Raw genomic sequence first — 17,920 nt, forward strand, 5'->3', positions numbered from 1 at the left:
ATGCTAACGGTCTAATCAGATTCAATGATCTATGCTAAGCTATGCTAAAAGTGCTACCAACAGACCCGGAGGTCGGCTGAATGGAAAACGGTAAATCTCAGCTGTTCAATTCTAGGGGAGTGTTCCTTTAATGATGGTTAGATATTTTACTGAAAATAAAAAATAATCACTAAGAACATTAAAGAATTTTTTTTCAGCATTTCCACGTTCTGTACATCCAGGGAAGGGAAATAGGGAGTCATAAATGACTCACCGAGTCAAGACTTTATCTTGCGTGTAATAGGTTCTTCAGGTTTTCAAGAAAACCTGTTAACTAAACATTTTCTGAGAATCAGTTGAGTTGAAACCGCCTGAGGCTGTGTGACTGTAGGATCTTTAGGCGAAACACCATGTCTTTTTAAGTCGCTGTGGTAGTGTGTCAAATCTTGATGAGTTTGAACTCTTCGCGGCGTCCGAGGCCCTTATATGCCATGTCTTAGTTAGAGAATCTCTCCATCAGGAGAAGGATGTGGAGTGCAGGTAAAGTGCACTTTTGAAAAGCCCTGAGAGGCTTCCTCATTAACGCTGCTTTGTTTTTGGAAGGTTAAAGCCAGGAGAGACCTGAGAGGTGGCGGTAACGAGGGAATAAAGAAGCTCAGAAATGCAGCCGGAGTATGACTAATCATATCAGAGCGCTCAGCGGCGGCTGTGTGGGCCGGCCCGTGCGCTTGTTAGAGTTCTGGGGGCCATCTGATTCACCGTCGCTCCCTGTTAGAAGCTCTGCTTGATTCACTTCCTGATGTGGGCGGAATTTTCCTATCAGCCCTGTGCTCTGAAAGCCGAAGGGTGAGGTGATTGACGGGCCCGTGAGCACGATGTTGTGGGTGGCTTGGAAGACTGAGCCGTTCCACTTGTTCCTCTGTGAATGTAAATGAATGAAACTCGCACAGCTCATCTTTCTCATTCTTTGTCTCGGGTTACTATGGAAGCCCTGAGTGGCCGTGTTTAGCAGTACGCTTAAAGTAGACATGTGTCACCTAGTAATGTTTTTCATGATCTAACCAGTCTAAACCTTTTTAAAGGAATAGTTCATCTAGAAATTAAATAAGGTGAGGCTGAACAAAAACTGATCCAGCATGGATCTTTTGCCTTTTTACTGATATGCATACCTGCTCACAAACAAGCACCTTGGGCTGGTGAAACTGAAGACCTGCTGACCTGATTTGCCCTTGTTGCTCCTTAATCAAAGTAAACACAAAGCCTCTTGAACTCCCCTGTTCACAAGTCCGTCCACCAGCATCTGAAGGTCTGTGAGGTGAACCAAATAGTTCAGTTATGGTGATTATTAGGCTCATTTAAAGGGGACATCAGATGCATAATTCACTTTTACATGGTGTTTGCAGATACAGTTGAGGTCAAATGTTTACATCCCCCTTTTAGAATCATTAAAAATGTTCATTATTTTACCAAAATAAGAGGGATCATACAAAATGCATGTTATTATTTATTTAGTACTGACCTGAATTAGATTTCCACATAAAAGATGTTTACAAATGGTCCACAAGAGAAAATAATAGTTGAATTTATAAAAATTACCCTGTTCAAAAGTTTACATCCCCTTGATTCTTAATACTATGTTGTTACCTGAATGATCCACAGCTGTTTTTTTTTTTTTAATAGTTGTTTATGAGTCCCTTGTTTGTCCTTGTTCTTTGGTTTTCCAGCATTTTTGTGTATTTGAACCCTTTCCAGCAATGACTTATGATTTTGAGATCCATCTTTTCATACTGAGGACAACTGAGGGACTCTCATGCAACTATCACAGAAGGTTCAAACGCTCACTTATGCTTCAGAAGGAAAAAACATGCATTAAGGGCCGGGGAGTGAAAACATTTGAACAGAATGAAGATGTGTACATTTTTCTTTTTTTGCCTAAATATCATATTTTTTGTCATTTAGTACTGCCCCTCAGAGACTACAGAAGATACATTACATGTTTCCCAGAAGACAAAATTAGTTCAATTTACCCTGATCTTCAAATTCAAAAAGTTTTTAGCCCCCGGCTCTTAATGAATCGTGATTTCTTCTGGAGCATTGGTGAGCGTTTGAACCTTCTGTAATAATTGCTAATAATAACTGATAATTGATAATAATAACTGAGTCCCTCAGTTGTCGGTGTGAAAAAGTGGATCTCAGAATCATACAGTCATTGTTGGAAAGGGTTCAAAAACACAAAAATGCTGGAAAACTTTTTGTTTTTGTTTTTGTGGGACCAGAAGGATTTTTTGGAAGAACAGCAGGCAGTTTAACTGTTCAGGACAAACAAGGGACTCATGAACAACTACCACTAAGCAGAAAAAAAAAAATGGCTGTGGATCATTCAGGTAAGAATCAAGGGGATATAAACTTTTGAACCGGGTCATTTATAATATAAATTAAACGATTATTTTCTCTTGTGGACTATATGTAAACATTTTTATGCGAAATATCTTATTCAGGTCTACCAAATAACAACAACATGCATTTTGTATGATCCTTCTTATTTTGGTAATTATTTAATTATTTAATTAAATGTGTAGCTCCAAGTTTATAAGGCCTGTTTTCCTCTGTTGCAGCATTATTTTCATGTTTATTTTAATTAAAAATTCAAAAGTTTGGAGTCTTAAGATTTTTAATGTTTTCAAAAGTCAAATTTTTGGATTTAATCAAAAATTAAATCAAAAAGTAAAATTGTGAAATATTATTTTGTTTTAAATAAAATTGACTATTTTTCTATATATTTAAAAAAAAATTGCAAAGCAATTACTCCAGTCTCATGATCCTTCAGAAATCTGCTGATTTGGTGCTAAAGAAACATTTCTTCTTATCAGTGTTAAAACAGTTTTTGTGAAAACCAAATAGATTTTTATCCACCCAGGATTCTTTGAAGTTCAAAAAATTCTTTCGTTACACTGTAAATGCCTTAATTTGAATTGATTGATTTAATGCGTCCTTGCAGAATAAGTATTAAAAAAAAAATTACTGAATCTTAATGTTTGAATGGTGCTGTATATATTATATTATATTATTATTTATGTAGTTTTGTCTTGTTTTGATTTCATTGATTTATTTTCATTTGTATTACATAACTGTTTAGTGCATTTAGCCCTTTCCTTTTTTTTAATTCCTAAATCATAAAGCCTATTTATTTGTTCAACTCCTTTGTCCAAATTCAGCTTTGTTTTTGGACTGAGTGTTTACATAATGTTGGGAACTTCATGTTTTTGTCCAGACCGAACACTCTTTTTGTTAGTAATTCAATCACGGTCTCCACACAAGCACAAAAAAACTTCAAGCCAACAGACTGCAGGCCCACAACAGGGTGTGGCATGTGGACATCCACGTGAGGTCCTTGTTCTGAAAACAGTCACAAGGTGTAATTCTATGCTTTTACGGTCAACTATACATAAATAGATTGCGGTAACTGACTGCTTTGCATAAGCAAATGATATTCATATCGACTGCCCATTGCTCTGTAAACATAGCGTGTCTTTCTGGCACATAGTTGAGTAGTCAGTGATTATTTCGTCGCAAGGAAAGGATGTTTCCTGTGTGTTGGACAGGGACGACAACCAGCACGGTTCAGAGGGGTCGTGATGTCTTTCCCCCCATGATCTTTACTGAATGTTGATGTTTGTGCCAGTACAGTGCAGGGTGGTGAGGTGTGCCTCTGACTCCTGCGGCGTGACATTCAGGAGGGGCCTTCTGGCGGCGTGGGCCAGCGGCACCGCCTCCTCCGGTTTGTCTTTGATGAACATGTTGAGGTCTCAGCGAGGGGACACGTGGGGTCATGAGATGCTGCCACTGGCGTGCGGAGGTCAGCCTGTTTATCTACTTCCTCTTGCCTGCGTGCCACTACACTCAGATAGGATGCTGGGGGACAAATTTAGACCTCCAGCTCACCCTCCATCTGCCGTGGCTAGCTGTAGGCCTGTCTCCATGGGAACCGGAGCCAGGTTGCCAAGAGTAAGAGCTGGAAAGAGAAGCACTAACTCCTTATCCGTCATTCTGCTCAACTAATAATAAAATAAACACCATTTTAATGGACCTGACATGATGAAGACAATGAGTCATTGTCCTCATATACGGCGTGATTGGATTATTACAATCAGTTAAAAGCCAGCGCGCTGCCGTCAGTTTTGTAAGTATTGTTTGTAATTATACAAGCATTAGACAAAATGAGCTCCTTGAATCAAGATGGTCTCCTTATTTACCACAGACTTGACAAGCCACCACGTGGCCTCTAGAGTCTTTCAATCTACTCTCAACTCCATTAAGGAACCCATGTTCTACACCAGCAGGGTCAGCTCACCTGGAAACCACTAGAAACGAGCCAGCCGCATCCGGTCGGGAGATATTTATATCATTCTTGGTGGTGCAATTAACATACGACGAACAAGGTGACATTTCTGTTATCAAATCTGGCGAGTTGTCACTAGGACAGTGGGAGGCAGAGAAAAGGCAAGAAGGGAGAGCTTTAAAACGTGTTTTTCTACTCCTGTCTAGAAGCGTCTGTGGGCTATTCTAAGAAATGGCCTGACGGTTTTATTTCATTTACTCAAGCTTGCTCGTTTTACATTTTCTTAAAGGAGAAGTTCGCTTCCAGAGCAAAAATTTACAGATAATTTACTCACCCCCTTGTCATCCAAGATGTTCATGTCTTTCTTTCCTCAGTCGTAAAGAAATTATGGTGTTTGAGGAAAACATTTTAGGAATGTTCTCCATATAGAAGACTATGGTGCCTGTGAGTTTGAACTTCCAAAATGCAATTTAAATGCAGCTTCAAAGGGCTCTAAACAATCCAGGCCAAGGAAGAAGGGTCTTATCTAGCGAATCGGTTATTTTCCTAAAAAAAAGTACAGTTTATATACTTTTAACCTCTGCTTGTCTTGTCTCTTGATAGTTAGGGTATGTCAAAAAACTCTCATCTCATTTTCTTCTCCAACTTCAAAATCATCCTACATCCTACAAGTTTTGAAGAAGAAAATGAGACCTGCCCTAACTCTCTTGAACCAGAATACACTAAGCACACGCAGAGCTGGACAAGATGAGCATTTGAGGTTAAAAAGTTGAAATAATTGTAAATTTTTTTTTTTTTTTTTTTTTTTAGAAAATAACCAATTGTTTTGCTAGATAGGACCCTTCTTCCTCGGCTGGGATAATTTAGAGCCATTTAAAGCTGTATTTAAACTGCATTTTGGAAGTTCAAACTCACTGGCACCATAAAAGTCCACTATATAGAGAGAATATTTCTGAAATGTTTTCCTCAAGAAACATAATTTCTTTATGACTGAAGAAAGAAAGACATGAACATCTTGGACGACAAGGGGGGTGAGTAAATTATCTGTAAATTTTTGTTGTGGAAGTGAACTTCTCTTTTAACAGTCTGTAATCTTTTCACAAACTGTGATCCATGATTACCATGCCAGCGAATCTTGAAAGTGAAACCAAACCTAAATTATAGTTTTGTCCTTGTATTTAAGTGTCTTTTCTGTGTGTTTAAATGTTTGTGCAAGATTAATACTTGCTTGATTTTAAGGAAATGTGGATGGTGCTTATCCTTTCAAAACTGTTATTATGATGGTACGCTGTGGGCAGTTATCAAGATGTTGCTAAGGTGTTTGGAGTGTTTTTTTAAGCATGTTGCTATAGGCTTTTTTTTTTCTTTTTTTTTAAATGGTAAACAAGTCACCCTTGTGCTTTTATACAATTCTAATCTGTAAGTCTCTGGATTATTTGTATTATTTTACACTAGGTGAAAATAATATCATTGCTTAAAGGAATAGTTCACCCAAAAATGAAAATTACCTCAAGCCATCCTAGGTGTATATGACTTTCTTCTTTCAGATGAGTACAATCAGAGTTATATAAAAAAAAACTGTCCTGGCTCTTCCAAGCTTTATAACGGCAGTGAATGACTGTTACGATTTTAAAGCAAAATAAAGTACATCCATCCATCAAAAAAAGTACTTGACACAGCTGTGGACGACTTTTATGATGGACAGATGCACTTTATTGGACTTTAAAATATCAACACCCATTCACTGCCATTATAAAGCTTGGAAGAGTCAGGACATTTTTTAATATAACTTCAGTTATATTCATCTGAAAGAAGAAAGTCATATACACCCAGGATAGCTTGAGGGTGCGTAAATCATGGGGTAATTTTCATTTTCATGTTAACTATCTCACTGAAGTAATTACTTAAACTTTTATTTTGTTTTATTTTTAATCTTCTTTTTTACGTTTAGCATGCATGCATATTACAAAATATAAAGTAGGATGGTGTTGTGAAGTGTCAGTGTATCAGGGTTTGTATGTCAGCTTGAGGAGGTCCCAGCTGTTCAATCCTTCCTCTTCCTCCATATGTTTGAGAGAGGGAGCAAGTGAATAGGGAGAGAGTATCTTGCATCATCCTTTGTCACATTCTCCTTGTTTTCTCAGTTCATCCTTTATTTGACCTCTACTCTGCTGTTTTCTCGCTGTTGTTGATGTTACATGAGTCTGTTACAGAAAGGCTGATGAAAAGTAGTGTTTTTCTTTAGGTCTCCAGTATTCATAGTCCAGCATTATTTGTTTTTCTGCTGCCTACGCAGTCCAAACTCTTCTCTTCTACTTTCTTTATGATGTCAAAGCATTGTTCTCTCTCTCTCTCTGTTGGGCAATTGCAGTATCATCATTATAAGTCAAGTGAGATTTAGACATAAACAAGCAGATATTAAATGAACACTTACTGCTTGATAGAAATGAAATGGAGCTGGAAATCACAGAGACTCGTTGACTTCAGGTCACTTTTCAATGCTGATCATTGCCATTGTGAGTGGTTTACAGTATGCTTGCAATTCTAGTTTTCTATAAAGTTGAAATGAATCATTCATAAACTATTCAAATCGTCCAGTTTTATAAATTATTAAGAGATGAAAAGTCTGATGTGTGTGTGTGTGTGTTCTGCTCTGTGATCATAGAGCTGTAATATGAATGATTGGAGAGCTGCATATGTGTTTCAGCATGTGCAAACTTCCTTTTAGTGTTTTCTATCTGCTTGAAAATGTCGTAATGGAGCCGAGGGTCTCCCAGTTCAGTGAGTTGCACATAGACGGCTTTGAATAATTCACATAGTGCTCTCCCCATCCGAAACCCTCTTAATCGCCCTGTTTAAGAGCCACATCAATAGCATGTCAGAGGTCATTAAGCTGTCTCGCACTTATCTTTGACGTATGAACAGACATCCATTATGGAGTGGTAACAACAAAGTCTTCTGTCTACATTTGTTTTTCTCTGCCCTTTTCGTTTACATCTGTTTGTATACATCCAGATAGAAATTCCAACAATAAAGCAGTGGAACTCTGTAATAAACTGAACGCCCCTTTCACGGTAATAACCCTGTGCAAATCAGGAGCGTTCATTATGAATTTGTGGTTCAGTCCTTTTGCAGTCAAGTATATACCTATTTTATGAATAATGATGAAGGTCTTAGTATTGTTATATCTTCGATAATTGCTTGCTGTTGATAAAAACACTGTGTAACCAAAGCCTACCTCTGCTCTGAGAACACTCATTAAATTGTTGCGCATCACTCAGCCAGGAGCAGCTGTTTGAGAAAGCAAACTCAGTCAAGAATCTGTCAAGTTATTTCAAGAGGAAAGCAGTTTTTTTCTGCTCACTGCTTTTCCCTCAGTAAACACCAAGTAATGAAACCTAAGATGCTGTAGTTTTGTGAACATATGGAAAATGTGTAAGGGACCTCACTGAAACCATAAATAATTGCATGAATCTAATATTTTTGTTGATTTACAATAAAATTATACCTGATGTAAATTTGCTGGAAGCAAAATTGTGTAAGATAGTATGACTTGTTTACAGAGAATATATGTTGAAATTAAGTACATTTTTCTTATTGTTAGATTTCGGCTTACATTATGGGCTAAAGTTAATTTAAGATTTTTGTCCTGAAACAAAGGTTGTTTACTGGAGAACAAGACTCAAATACTAATTAAAAAGAATATTTTTTTTCCAGTTTAATCAGAAACCTGAAACCCTGAATTTATTCACAAAAATTAATGACCATTTTTTCTGACAGGTCTTTTCTTAGGGAGTTAAGAAACTACAAAATGTTCAGAAAAAATTATACAAACTACTGTTTGTGGATTTGTTGTCCATCTCTAAATACAGCCTAAAATGTGGTCTCTGATTGAATTACCTGTTAGATAAACATCATTGCTCTTATAAGGAATGAGTTTTACCCACAGTGTTCATTTTGTGTAATAGTCTTGGAAATTCACTAAAGTGGTGGCCCTTGCACTCCTGGCTTGTCGTAGTATTTTGTATGATGTATGTACATGCACTCAGCTTCTGTGTGCAAGGAAAAACTTGGAATTTTAAGAGAAATACTACAGTTCAATTAAATTAAGCAAATAAGTAGCATGTCTCATCGTCCATTAGGATATTTTAAAGAATTATCTGTCTATAGTTCTCTTATAGCAGTTTAGAATTAGGAATGAGAATGTATGATTTGCAAATTGATTGATTTAAATCATTTAAAAAGTAGCTAAGCAGTAGTTGATAGCTTGGCTTGCTGCGTTTTTGAATAGCTTACCTGACACTAACCACTTCTTTCATGTTTCTGTCTCTGCAGGGCCAGTGAAGTTCTAACGTGATAAGCTGAAGATGGGAGACAAATAGGTCTTAAAGAATTATTCAATGTCAGCAGAGAAAGTGCCTCAAAAGCATCTTGAGACATTCTTTGTCAGGCCCCATTGCCAGGCGTCAGCCCAAAAGACACAAAGATGAATTACACCAAGGCTATTTGTGAACAGGAGAGGCGACATTTAGCACACAACCAGCACTCACATATATGGCGGCTGCATACTGACACTGTTTAATTATGCCTTTGTCATCCGGTATCTTACATTAATTATGGCATAATACAATTAGCCCCCTAAAGCGAGCGTAAAGACTTTTTCCTATCGGAAGAGTATTAATGCAATGATGTTTAACGGATTGGTGCTCAAAGAAGCATTCCCATTGCGTCCTTGAGGCCTCCTCCCCACATCCTATGGAGGCGGAGGAAAAGCAGTCGGCCGATGGGGAGCGGTCTGGTGGGCAACAGCAGCCATCAGAGTCTTTGTTAGCAGCACAGCTGCCTCAGTTACAGCAACAAGCTACCTCGCAATCTGTCCATGGATCACATGGCCGCCTTCAACACAGGCAGCCGAAACGCTTTGAAATGCTCCAAAGGCAGAAGCAGCAGCAACAGTCACAGGCGGGTGGGTCATCTTGGCAGCTTTCAGAAGTACCTGGTCCTTCAAGAGGCAGCTGTTCTGCCCTGGGAGATCCATCTCCCCAAACTCATAATGTTAAGCAAACTCAATCTCTGCCTAGTGTGGAAGTACAGGAAGGCACCCCATGTAGACGAGAACGTAAACCCCAAAAACCAGGGAAATATGTGTGCACATACTGCGGCCGTCCTTGTGCAAAGCCTAGCGTCCTCCAAAAACACATCCGATCTCACACTGGAGAGAGACCTTATCCATGTGTCCCATGTGGCTTCTCCTTCAAGACCAAAAGCAACCTGTACAAACACCGCAAATCCCATGCACATCGAATAAAAGCAGGCATGGCCTCAAGTCGTGAAGAGACCAGTTTCATCGGGCCGGAAGGTGGAGCAATGGGAGATGAGCCAGAGGAGGGTACGGATGGAGAGAGTACAGGTTCTGAGGATGAGACGGGGCAACACCAACCATCTACCTCACAGGGCAGGCCGACTCTGAAAAAAAGTAGTAAAGTGGAATTGTCATTTATAGAGGAGGGTCCCCAAACTGAGGATTCACAAGCGGTCAAGCAAAGGTTAGCAATGAGGCTAAGCGAGAGGAAGCGAGCTCCCAGAGCATCTTCAGACGAAACCCGATCTTCACTGGGTCCTGGCAGTAAGGGGAGCACAGAATCTGGCTACTTTTCCAGTTCTGGGAGTGCTGAGCTCTCTCAAGTGAGCCCACCAAATGCCAGTGCTAAAACATATGCTGAGATAATTCTAGGGAAGTATGGACGCCTAGGACAACAGCAAAGAATTTCACATCAACAACTGCAATTATCATCATCTTCAGGTCAACAGGAAAAATCAATCCCTTTCACTGTTCCTAAGACACAAGTCATTGAGCATATAACTAAGCTAATTACTATAAATGAAGCCGTGGTGGATACAAGTGAAATTGATAGTGTCAAACCAAGACGTTCCTCACTCTCTAGAAGAAGTAGCATTGAGTCTGTAAAGTTCTCCTCACCCAAAGAACCCTGTGTTTTTGAACCAAAAGTGGATGCCTCAGGCTCTTGTGGCTCTGCTGTTCAACTTATTCCTGGTAGTTTTGCGAGTGAATTACCTTGCTCATACTTGGCTGAAACAGAAACATTGCCTGGTCAGAGCTCCAGTGCTCTTCTCTACAGGAGCCAGTCAGTGCCATCTTCTCGTGATACTTCAGATACAGCTTCACATGGCTTTCGTTTAAGTCATTCTTTTGATGATCAGCAGGCCATAGCAGCTGAAATGAGGATTGGGTCACATCAACGAATGTTACGACGCCAACCCGCTATTGAGGTGCCAGTTGGAGTGGACCTCATTATCGAGGATGCAGGTCCTTCTTCTAGTTTGAAAGAAATAGAATCAGGAAAGAAGCAAGACAGGGAATTACATCTTTACGAGTGCGAAATTTGTGGGACTCGCTTGAAGAAGCAGGACTCTTACACTGCACACAGACTAGCATGTATGAGTAAGTCTCCACACAGTCTGCAGTGTGAAGAAGGCAGTTCTTTCATTGAGAATCAGCCACAGATTATGAGCTACAAGTTCAAAGCAATGGCCATGGCTGTGCGCAAGAGAAAAAAAAAAGAAGAAAGTCTTGAGGAAGACCCTCCCAGTCCAGGTCCAACAGCAGTGTCTTTCAACACTCAGCCTCTAGGCAGTACTGATAATCAGGGCACACCTCGTGGCCTTTCACAAAGTGAGGTAGAAAGGAGGGGTCCCTGGAAAGAAATTTCTGTTATCCAGCATACCAGATCCTTTGAAAAACAGGAAAGCATCTCTATGGCAAATCAGGAAGCAGAGCCAGAACACGAGCCATCACAGGAGCCAAAACCAACTTCCACTTCCCGGTTAATCCGCCAACCCAATATTCAAGTGCCAGAAATTCTGGTTACAGAGGAGCCAGATACCGAGATGGTCTCCCATCCGGCGAATACATACACCTCTAAAGAGTCAGAGAAGGTGGAGGAATTCCAGTGGCCTCAGCGTAGCCAAAGTCTGGCTCAGCTCCCTGCAGAGAAGCTACCGCCAAAGAAGAAGCGTCTCCGTTTGGCCGAGGCAACCCAATCTTCAGGAGAATCTAGCTTTGAGTCAGTATCCCTGCCACATAGCCCAAGCCAAGAGAGCAATGTTTCCCATGCATCCAGTCGATCTGCATCCTTTGAGGAATCAGGAAGGCCAGATTCTGAGATGCAGAGTGGTAACTGGAGCTCCCAAGGGTCTCACATGTTGACTGTTCCATCAAGTCTCCATCAGCACCATCATTCTCACAGAGAGATGCGCCGCTCAACCTCTGAGCAGGCATCTGTAAGTCCTCCACACCCTGCACATGTAGAGGAAACAAGAAGCAAGTCATTTGACTATGGCTCCCTCTCTCAAGAGCGCACTTCTGCTACTTGGAAGGAGAGGAGGAAATGTCTCTTGGTGAAGCATGGAACCCTTGGTGAACCTGACCAGGAGGAGCCATGTACTAAACCTGGCATCTCAGCTGTTTGCCAGGCCTACCCAGGTTATCCTCCATTCCCAGTCACAGAGCACAGAATGGGAGGCAGGACCTCTAGGCTTAGCTCAGAGCATTTAGGAAAGAGCTTGCAGCTTTTCCAATCCCCTCTTTCCCACCCACCAGCAGTTTACCCCCTACAACAAGCAAACCCTGATTTTTGTTCCCCAAGTCAGCTCTCTAGATTCCTTCCTGTCACTACAGCAGTCGTTTCTACCCAGATGTTTCAGCAAGCCTTCTTTCACAGTGAGCCACATCCAAGACCCATAGAATATGTAGAACGCCTGGGATTACCCCTTCAGCCACTCTCTACTTTATTCCCGCTACAATCAAGTGATGTTGCTCAAGCTGCTTGCTTTCCCATGCCAGGTGGTCTGACTATTCAGGTCCCCTCAGGGCCTCTTTTCAGTGAGTCTAGGTCATCACCTTCCTCCTTGCATACTCCCGGTCATTCGCAACAGCAGCTAGTCGTCCGCCACAACCCCCATCCCGTGATTGCTCCTTGCCTTCAACAGCTTATGCCAGTGGTGTCTCTTGTAGTGCCTGTGCGCTTACAAACTCACATTCCCACCTATGGTAGTGCCATGTATACAACCATCTCACAAATTTTAGCCACAACGCAACATCCAGTCTGCTGCACAGCTATGGTAATCATGGGTAAGCTGGAGGAAGACAAACTTCAGAGATCTTACCTTAGACTACCCTCACCTAGCACAAAGAGCTATATTCCCTTGCCGCTCCCTCTCGAACATGGAGCAGGTGCTTCATCTGAGGACAGCTGTGGGCAGCTCGGTGCTGGAGGAAGTAAGCGAATGCTGTCCCCTGCAGGTAGCCTAGAACTCAGTTTAGAAGCACAGCGGCACCAAAAACGTGTGAAGGAGGAGGAGGAGGAGGAAGAAAAAGAAGAAGGCGATAAGAAAGATGACGATAACAAATGTGACAATAAATCTCAGGAGGTGAGTCAGGGAAAAATTAAGCAGAGTCTAACAGTGGAGACAGCAAGGAGGGCCAAAGATCCAAGAGAATTAACAGAAACTGAAAGGTTAAGCAAGCAGGACTTAACCCAACACAAATCTGAAACCATAAAGGAGGAGGGAATGAAAGAAGCAGGACGTTGGTACGCTCCAAGGGTAATAAGTCCAGAGAGAACTGTGGACCCCTCATTCCCCAGTTTGCATACAACTACATCCGTCAGCTGGTGCTACCTTAATTACACAAAGCCCAACCCCTCTACACATAGAGACTCAACTTCCGTCTACTCCTCGTGGAGTGTTAGCATGCATAACCCCAATATACCTGGCTTGTCCACCAAAATATTGCTGTCCCTGCTGCGCTCCAAACAGAAACATAGTGCTGAGACATACACTATGGCTACAGCTCCACCACCAACCACAGACAAGCTGGTTCCTACTGACAACAAGGCGACCAGTGCGTCAGAGGTAAACATCACTGTAATTTTCCATTTCAACACATTGCCAAGGTTGTTTAAGAAAATTAATATGTTGTTGTTGTGTATTAGATTTACTACAGTGTTGGTGAATTAACCTGTCTGTCTGGAGTGTAGGTATGTGCCTCTCCACCCAACACACCCGTCAAAGTAAAAGAGGAACCACCAAATGAAAGAGGAGATAAAGAGAAGAAGAGTGCAGAAGATGTGCCCGCTACCTCGGCGCAAAGTGAGGCAGCACGTATTTGCATTTTTGAGGGCGGGTGAGTAAATTCTTGAATTTATTGAAACTCTAGCTTGTCAAGTTAAAGGGATAGTTCACCCCAAAATGAAAATTCTGTCGTTAATTACTCACCCTCATGTTGTTCCAAACCCGTAAGACCTTCGTTCATCTTCAGAACACAAGTGAAGATATTTTTGATGAAATTCGAGAGCTTTCTGACCCTTTATAGACACCAATGCAACTACCATTGTGGTACTGTCGTGAATGCATGTCAAAGACTGACACGGAAGTAGGGTTGGGTACCGAAACCCAATACCTTTATGACCAGTATGTACTGAACTGAATCAGAAGGCAGATTTCTGTGCCCCATTTCAGTGCCATTTAAAATATCTGCCCTTTGGTGCTCTGAAACGGACATAGATTATCCCCACATGTGCTATTTAAATGTGGTGTTGGAATAATCACAAAAAATATTTACAGAATGAGAAAATTCACGTCAACGCAAGTCGTAAAGCTCCGATAATACAAATCCAACATCTTTGTAGTAACATTAGTGTGCATGTTGTTTCCACATTCTGACTTAAAAAGCACAACTCGGGAAATGAGACCATCCAAGGAGCGTGTGAATGCAGCAATTACATTTTCTCTGATGGCAGCAGGTAGCTTAAGCCCAAAGTATAATTTGTTTTTGTACTTGTACGCTAGTGTATGTGTACAGTCAAACGCATAGCCTTTCAAAGCATACTCCATTTGATGTTGTGCGAAATTATTGTGTGTTCTGAACCCGTTTAAACCAAATTATTTTGTTGTTGTTGTTCCATCTCTTTAGTTTCATTTTCTACTGTGAAACAATTGGCTGGGATAGTGTTGCCTCCTGGTGGAACAACTGATTACCGCAAAATAACTTCAACGCGCATGTGCGACCTGCGCATACTAAGTCCAAAAATGGTTGTGCACGTACAGTATGCGCATACTGTTCTGAATACGAAAATTGCATCAGATGCACTGTATGCTGTCCCTCACGTATGCGTAAAAAGTGAAGTATACTTTGGGCTTTACTGTTAGCTATAGCTTCATTAAACATGCTTAAATGAAAATGCCTAAAGTTAATCTTCCCTTGTAAGTAACGACGTTTCCAAACGTGTTGTCAAAAAAAAGAGAACATTCTAACATTTTATATATATATATATATATATATATATATATATATATATATATATATATATATATATATAAAATGTTAGAATGTTTCTTTTTTATATATATATATATATATATATATATATATATATATATACATCCATACTTAATTATTATAAAAATACCAGAGATAGTTTGAATAACAGATAAAATATACATTGTCGATGTCGAGTGTTTACTGTAGTTGGTTTATCATTCAAAAACTTTCTCTTTTTTTTACTCAGTTACAGAGATAGCAATGCCTTTGTCCATATAAGGAATTTCGTTGAGCGTCATCAGTTCTATTACTTCTGTGATGCATATGTGGAGTTTCTGTGTGAGGGCGCCCTCTGGCTTCCAGTATGAATGAAACAGACATTAAATATGTTTATAGCACTAATGGCCACTCCATCCTATTTAGATTTAAAAAATTCCTAGATTCATATTTTTTTCAGATTAATATTTTTTAGATTAGATTCATGAAAGAAGAAATTGTTGAATAAAGTCGTTTTTTTTCTTTGCACAAAAACTATTCTCGTAGCTTCGTAAAATTAAGGTTGAACTACAGATGTCACATGGACCATTTTAATGCTGTCCTTACTACCTTTTTGGGCCTTGAACGTGGTAGTTGCATTGCTGTCTATGCAGGGTCAGAAAGCTCTCGGATTACATAAAAATATCTTAATTTGTGTTCCGAAGATAAACAAAGGTCTTATAGGTTTGGAACGAAATGAGTCATTAGTGACTGAATTTTCATTTTTGGATGAACCATTCCTTTAAGATAAATTGGTTTAGATAGTCAAACTTATACAAGCTGCTAACAACACAATATTGTTAATATAGCGAAGTAGTGTTTTGTCACGCTACACCGCTACTTAAAGCTGCTACTGGAAATGCATTATTTTAAAAATAATTGACCTTCCCTATATACAACATTTTCCTATAGTGTTATCTAATAGTTTTATAGCATCTAAAGTCAGTTTGAAGTCATGTTAAAGAGTACTAACAGTGCAATTTATTCATTATCTTCCCACCATGGAAGTGCATTTTTATAAGTGCCAATTACAGCACAGTTGCCGCTCAGCTTGAGATTTTCTGTTTATTTGCTGTGTGAGTGACAAAGAGATGGTAGTACAGGTGAGACTACAAACCATTAGGGACTTCATTTATCCTGCCTTGTTCAGTTGTCTGCAGAATTCACGCCTTGCTCAAAGGTATGAATTTGGATGGAGCGTAGAGCGAGTGCTGATAACTTAGACAGTAGCTCGGCAGATTTATTTTTGAAGTCTGCTGCTCATTAGTGTTGTGCCAACTATATCTGCATAGCACAGTTAACATGTAAAAACATCAAGATGAAAAATCACCTTGAATAAATACAATAACTACTGAAATTTCATCTCCACAGCTTTACAGGGAGATAATCGTTTGTTAGTTTTTTTTTTGTTAGTTTTTTTTTTAAGGAACAATCGTTGTTTGCTTAATTTGTTGAGATAAGATCATCAGAATACTACACAGCATTAATAGTCATGAGTATGTTATGAAGAGAAACAATGATTCATAGTCGTGCAGCTCTAGTTTGTAGTAGATGATTTGAATATAATTCTAAGTGTAAAAAATGAAAGGACAGCAGATTGATGGACGAATGGATAATAAAAAGGAGAGATAGGAAAGCTGACCTGTAAACATCAAAAGCTTTGGATTCATTAGCTGGGTCTCTTGCATTCATCTGCTTATGCAGGGCTCTCAATGTGGTTGAGTGCTTAAACTGCGGCAACAACTCACCACAGCCTGCATTTTTATCCCTGCTTCCTTTGTCTCTCTCGCTGCCTTTATTTCGCTCATACGGTTCTTCCGCCTTGCACACCCACGCACTCCCTAATCACATCATTCTCTGTGCTCTCTGTCTCGCACACACACTCCATTTTGTCTCCAAAACTTCTCGCATCCATCAGCACCCTTTTGTCTTCGCACCTCTCGTAACTGTATTTGTTGTTTGCTTTTTTTCCCTCATGAGTAGAGCACAATCTTACTGAAGGACAAAGGTGCCAGTTTTTCTTTAGTCACCGGACCCTTTCAAAGACACCTTTCTAAAAATAGTCGACAGGTGTGTTTGTATATTAGAAGACTTAAATGTCATCCCTCTGATTGCATTTGCAGTGTCCTGAATGAAAGCTGGATCCTACAAAATGGAGTGTACTAGATTTTTTTTTTTTTCTTTTTTTACATAGAAACAGATGTTTAGCAAGTCGTTTTCTCTCCACCCCATCCATTTTTACACTTTTCATCAAAGCCTACAGACAGCTTTCAAAATGCATATGCTGTCTACAAAAACACATCCCATCCTGCTGCTATCATAGCTGCCATATAAAGCAGATGAGGATTCATACTCTACCAGTCAATAATGCAATTATACATTAATATATTCTCTCCGACTGTGGGACTTGCAGCATTGCCTCATAAGCCTGTAACAAAAATGGTCATATTCAGCTTTGGAACCGCAAACGTTAAATATATATAATAATTATTATTAAAAATATAATAATAAAAGGATTAAATATATACTTTTTATATGTAATAGTTTTATTTATTTTTAAGTATTATAGAAAATGATTTATATTTGTTGCTGTAGTATGTATCAAGTATGTGTAACACATAAAATGTGTTATTTTTTATTTAGTACTGACCTGAATAAGATATTTCACATAAAAGACATTTACATACAGTTTACAAGATAAAATAACAGTTGAATTTATAAAAATGACCCCATTCAAAAGTTTGCATAAACTTGATTCTTAATACCGTGTTGTTACCTGAATGATCCACAGCTGTTTTTGTTGTTGTTGTTGTTTGTTTTGTTTAGTGATAGTTGTTCATGAGCCCCTTGTTTGCCCTGAACAGGCATTTTTCAGAAAAATCCTTCAGGTCCCACAAATTCTTTGGTTTTTCAGCATTTTTGTGTATTCTAACCTTTTCCAACAATGACTGTATGACTTTGAGATCCATCTTTTCACACCGAGGACAAGTGAAGGACTCATGTGCAATAGAGGGTGACACGGGAGTGGATTTTCAAACCTCTCCCGTCCCACTCCCACAAAAAAAAAATCCCATCCCATCCCAATCCCACGAAAAAACTGGGAGAAAATCCCGTCCCATCCCAATCCCGGAAGAATGACTCCCATTCCCTCCCACTCCCGTATTATGTTTTTTTGGCCGGAATCTGCCAGTTACAGTAAAGAATACAGTACAGATCACAGTATG

The 17,920-nt window shown here is 39.7% G+C and overlaps 1 protein-coding gene across 2 annotated transcripts in view; it reads left to right on the plus strand.

Moving 5' to 3' along the window:
* LOC127178207 (transcription factor HIVEP3) overlaps positions 1–17,920 on the plus strand; it is an 81,398-nt gene that overhangs the window by 54,565 nt on the left and 8,913 nt on the right. For both annotated transcript variants that reach the window (XM_051130927.1, XM_051130928.1), the window contains exons 2-3: positions 8,654–13,252; positions 13,378–13,523. In XM_051130927.1, coding sequence (XP_050986884.1) covers positions 9,074–13,252; positions 13,378–13,523 — 4,325 coding nt within the window. In that variant the 5' untranslated portion in view covers positions 8,654–9,073. The remainder of the gene's footprint in view (positions 1–8,653; positions 13,253–13,377; positions 13,524–17,920) is intronic.

The sequence above is a fragment of the Labeo rohita genome, chromosome 16 (genome assembly GCF_022985175.1).
Source record: "Labeo rohita strain BAU-BD-2019 chromosome 16, IGBB_LRoh.1.0, whole genome shotgun sequence".
Classification (NCBI taxonomy): Eukaryota; Metazoa; Chordata; class Actinopteri; order Cypriniformes; family Cyprinidae; genus Labeo; species Labeo rohita.